This window comes from Phoca vitulina, unplaced genomic scaffold (genome assembly GCF_004348235.1).
Source record: "Phoca vitulina isolate PV1807 unplaced genomic scaffold, GSC_HSeal_1.0 scaffold7, whole genome shotgun sequence".
NCBI classification, from domain to species: domain Eukaryota; kingdom Metazoa; phylum Chordata; class Mammalia; order Carnivora; family Phocidae; genus Phoca; species Phoca vitulina.
The window spans coordinates 41,481,349-41,482,946 of NW_022589710.1; the positions used below are offsets into that span (position 1 = coordinate 41,481,349).

At 48.1% G+C, this 1,598-nt stretch overlaps 1 protein-coding gene across 1 annotated transcript; it reads right to left on the reverse strand.

Annotated features, from left to right (window-relative positions):
• Nucleotides 1-290: 290 nt before the first annotated feature.
• On the reverse strand, nt 291-749 carry LOC116632777 (ragulator complex protein LAMTOR1-like). The gene has a single exon (XM_032404697.1). It carries the CDS (start codon nt 747-749, stop codon nt 291-293), a length of 459 nt encoding a protein of 152 aa, XP_032260588.1.
• Nucleotides 750-1,598: the final 849 nt, after the last annotated feature.

Below are 1,598 nucleotides of genomic sequence, written 5' to 3' on the forward strand. Positions count from 1 at the left end.
GTACCTCCACTTTTCCAGTGACTGTGAAGACCTACTAGGCCCTAACCTTTTGACCCCCACCCCATCCCTGGCCAGGGCTTTGAACACCAGTCCCAAATCGTTCTACCCTCCCTTGCTCCATCTTCATTTGCTCAGGCTTCCAGCCTCACCCTTCTCCTCTTCCACACTCTTCTCTGTGATTAGTAGCATGTTAGGGTACTGTGTGAGCCGCAGAGAGGCTGGGAGCCAGGAGGCAGGATGGAGATGGGGCAAAGAGAGGAGAAGAAGAGCTTGTTCAAGGATCCTTCTCCTCACGGGATCCCAAACTGTACAACCAGCTCCTCTTCTGCATCCACTTGGATCTGAGAAAGTGCACTGTAGGCATAAACAGCTATCATGGAAACCTGCTGCAAGTCGGAGAAGGGGATGGGCTCGCTGGGCAGCACTTGGTGGGGCTGGCTGGTGAGAGATGGCAGCCACGGCAGCTTCTTCCAGTGGGTCAGGCCGAGGCTCAGCACAGCCAAGCGGGTGCTGTACTGCTCCATGCCCTGGGATTCTGCAGCAAACACGTCAATGATGTTGCTGGCTGTCTTAGCAAGGATGGAGGAGAGCAGGGACTGCTCATCTGTGCGAGTGGGAGGCAGGCTGTGGTAGTTGTGTTCAGCTCCTTTGAGGGCTTTGGCAGGGGGGCTGCTAGGATCCAGCAGCAGCTTCCGCTCCTCTTGGTCCTGGTCCAAGTACTCATTCTCGCTGCTGTAGCAGCACCCCATAGCTGGGGTCCGGTTGGGCGCTCAGGCCAGGGGAGGAAGGCCGGCATCCCTTAGGATCCCTTCAGTCACATGACCTGTGGCTGCATCCAGCAAGCAGCCACCCGCCTCCCCACCTAGCCCTTCCCAGAGCCACGCAGTTGCCCTTGTTCCTCTATGTTTTAAAGTCTATTTTGTGGTAAGTGAAATAAGTCAATCAGAGAAAGATGATTATCATATAATCTCACTGATATGTGGAATTTAAGAAACATAACAGAGGATCATAAGGGAAGAAAAGAAAAAATAAAACAAGATGCAATCAGAGAGGGAGACAAACTGAAAGAGACTCTTAATCATAGGAAACAAACTGAGGGTTGCTGGAGGGGAGAGGAGTGGAGGGATGGGGTGACTGGGTGATAGACATTGAGGAGGGCACGTGATGTCATGAGCACTGGGTGTTATATAACACTGACAAATCACTGACCTCTACCTCTGAAACTAATAATACATTATATGTTAATTAATTGAATTTAAATTTAAAAATAAGTAAACAAAGTCTATTTTGTCTGATATGAGTATTGCTACCTCAGCTTTTTTATTTTCACTTTCATTTGCATGGAATATCTTTTTCCATAAGTTTCAGTCTATGTGTGTCTTTAAGTCTGAAGTGAGTCTCTTGTAGACAACATATAGATGGGTCTTTTTTTTAAACGTATTCAATCACCTTATGTCTGTCTTTTGATTGGAGCCCTCAGTTCTTTCTCAGGAGGCATGACTCTGTATGTAGGTGTAGATTCTGTGTGTCTGTGGGAAAAGGTGAGTTCAGAGTCTTCCTATACCACCATCTTCAACCCTTCCTACATTACATTTTAG

Coding starts and splice junctions, on each gene's coding strand:
- LOC116632777 (XM_032404697.1), bottom strand. CDS start 749: ATGGGGTGCTGCTACAGCAGCGAGAATGAGTACTTGGACCAGGACCAA.